The 2,150-nt window shown below is 68.0% G+C and overlaps 1 protein-coding gene across 1 annotated transcript; it reads right to left on the reverse strand.

The window, feature by feature from the left end:
- Positions 1-309: 309 nt before the first annotated feature.
- Positions 310-1,697, reverse strand: LOC105310164 (SH3 and multiple ankyrin repeat domains protein 1-like; the record flags this gene model as incomplete). The annotated part of the gene is made up of 3 exons (XM_011386367.2): positions 1,386-1,697; positions 836-1,039; positions 310-381 (listed from the first exon to the last, which is right to left on the reverse strand). Coding segments are annotated over exons 1-3 (531 nt in total), but the record flags the coding sequence as incomplete, so codon positions are not given.
- Between the last annotated feature and the right edge of the window lie 453 nt (positions 1,698-2,150).

A 2,150-nucleotide genomic window follows, 5' to 3' on the forward strand; every position in this document is an offset into this window, starting at 1 on the left:
TGGATGTGGGGGACCCAGGAGTTGAGACGGGTGAGTCCGAAGACAAGGAAAATGGCCGGAGGTGGTGTGGATAATGCGCAGAGGAACGAGGGGCGAAGAAGGACGTTTAGATGGGGTTATGCTGGGGAAGACGGGGGGGGTTCGGGGGGCTGCCCCCAGTGTCCCCCAATGGGGACCCTGGCAGAGAAGCAGAAGGGCTGGGCAATGTGCAGGGCTGTTGGGGGGAGGTGGGGAGGAAGTGGTCGGGGCGGGGTTCCAGGTCCGGGGGGCCCCGAGGGGCTCGGGGGGCTGCCAGAAGCCTTGTCTCACCTTGGTGTGCAATTTGGCCAGCTGCTTCTCATCCAGGTTGGTCTGTTTGTAAACTCGGGTCTTGTACCGGAACTGAGGCCGGGGTGGGGTGCGGGGAGAGACGGAGACTGGGCGTCAGGGCCCGGGGAGGAGGCCGGACCCCATTCTAGGCTCACGGTCCGGGTGGAAAGGGCCCAGCCTCAGCTGAGTGGGCAAAGGGGTGCGGCACCGTCGTTGTGGGGCCTGCAGGCTGCAACCCCTAAGGTGAAGGAGTGGGGGGCTCTGCCCCCCGCTGCAGAACGTCCACTGCCACTGGGAACCGACCCTTCCCGAACTAGACGGACGGGGAAGCTTGGGGCAGGAAAGCGGCTCGCTCAAGGCCACTCCTGCTCGGGGACCGGCAGTAATTTGAACTCAGGAGGCCCCGCTGACTCTTTCTGACCCTCAGGCGACCCAGAGATCTGGGCACCAGGGGTTTTCCCTCGGGGAGGGGACAGAGGCGTGGCGGGACGCGCCCTCTCCCCTCTGGGAAGCCTGCGGGCCTCACCTCCAGGTAGGGCACCCCCTTCTCGAAGGACTGGGGGTACTCTCGCAGCAGCCGCTCCTCCTCCAGGAAGTTGGCGTCGCGGCCGGAGGTGGCTGGCTGGAACAGGCCGTAGTTGAGCACGTCCTGCAGACTCTCGCTCAGGGCACAGAGCACCTGCTGCTTGGCTGTCCAGATGGTGGCATCAGGGTTGAAGCGCAGGCATTTCTGGTGGGGGGAGGCAGGTGACAAGGACGGGAGCCTGAAGTCGCTCGCAAGTGGGGAGCGGGTGGTGCTGGGGACAGTAGGGGGTTTGGGCAAGTGTGTGGGGGAGGGGGGTCTGGAAACGGGGGGGGGGGTCGAGCGGAAGGCCTTCTGGTGGGGGGAGGCAGGTGACAAGGACGGGAGCCTGAAGTCGCTCGCAAGTGGGGAGCGGGTGGTGCTGGGGACAGTGGGGGGTTTGGGCAAGTGTGTGGGGGAGGGGGGTCTGGAAACGGGGGGGGGTCGAGCGGAAGGCCTCCTGGTGCGAGTCTGGGCCCCTGTCCCCCCGCCGTCCAGCGCCAGAGCCACTCACTGTCTGGTGCAAGTCCGGAATGCCAATCCTGAAGACCATCATGCTGAAGTGGGCGTCGTCGGGGACAGACATGGAGCGGCCCTGCAGGCCTCGCGCGGAGGCCAGGCTACCAGGCGCCCCACTGCCCCGGCCCCGGGTGCCCCGGAGGCCTCTCCCGGGCCCGTCTGGGGAGCTGTCGGACTCTGAGCCCCCCTCGGGACACTCGCTGGCACTGTGGCGTTCCTCGTCCTCGCTTGAGGCGGGGCTGCGTGTCATCGTGGGGCCACGGGGCGGTGGGGGACGGCAGCATCACAGGCGGCTGCTGGGGCCAAGGGCGGCGGTCAGACCAGGAGCCCCGGCCCCTCGGGGGACCAGCGGTCAAGGGCGGCCGCCCCACACTGCCCGAGGCAGGCAGGCAGGCAGGAGGCCGGACACACCCCCGGACGCTCCTGCCGCCTTGGCACACACCCCCATGCCTGCCATCCTGCCGCACATGTCTCCTCTCTGCCCTTGGCCCTGCTCGCAGCCCCCACCCCTCCTGCGCCCCACTTTGCCGCTGACCCAGCGTGACGGTGTCCCAGAAACCGCAGAATCACCGCGGGAGCTACTGGCCCACTTTGCCAGGCCAGGGAAAATGCGCCTAAAATTAGCCGAGGACAGACAGGCAGACGACCCACCGGCACCCTGCCCTCCTGACCCCGGCCTGGCCCCTCACCCGAGGGCCTCCCATCCTCCTCCAGGGTAGGGGGGCGGGGGAGGGGGAGAGGCGGGGCTGGGATGTAGTAA

Source organism: Pteropus vampyrus, unplaced genomic scaffold (genome assembly GCF_000151845.1).
Source record: "Pteropus vampyrus isolate Shadow unplaced genomic scaffold, Pvam_2.0 Scaffold1315, whole genome shotgun sequence".
NCBI lineage: Eukaryota > Metazoa > Chordata > Mammalia > Chiroptera > Pteropodidae > Pteropus > Pteropus vampyrus.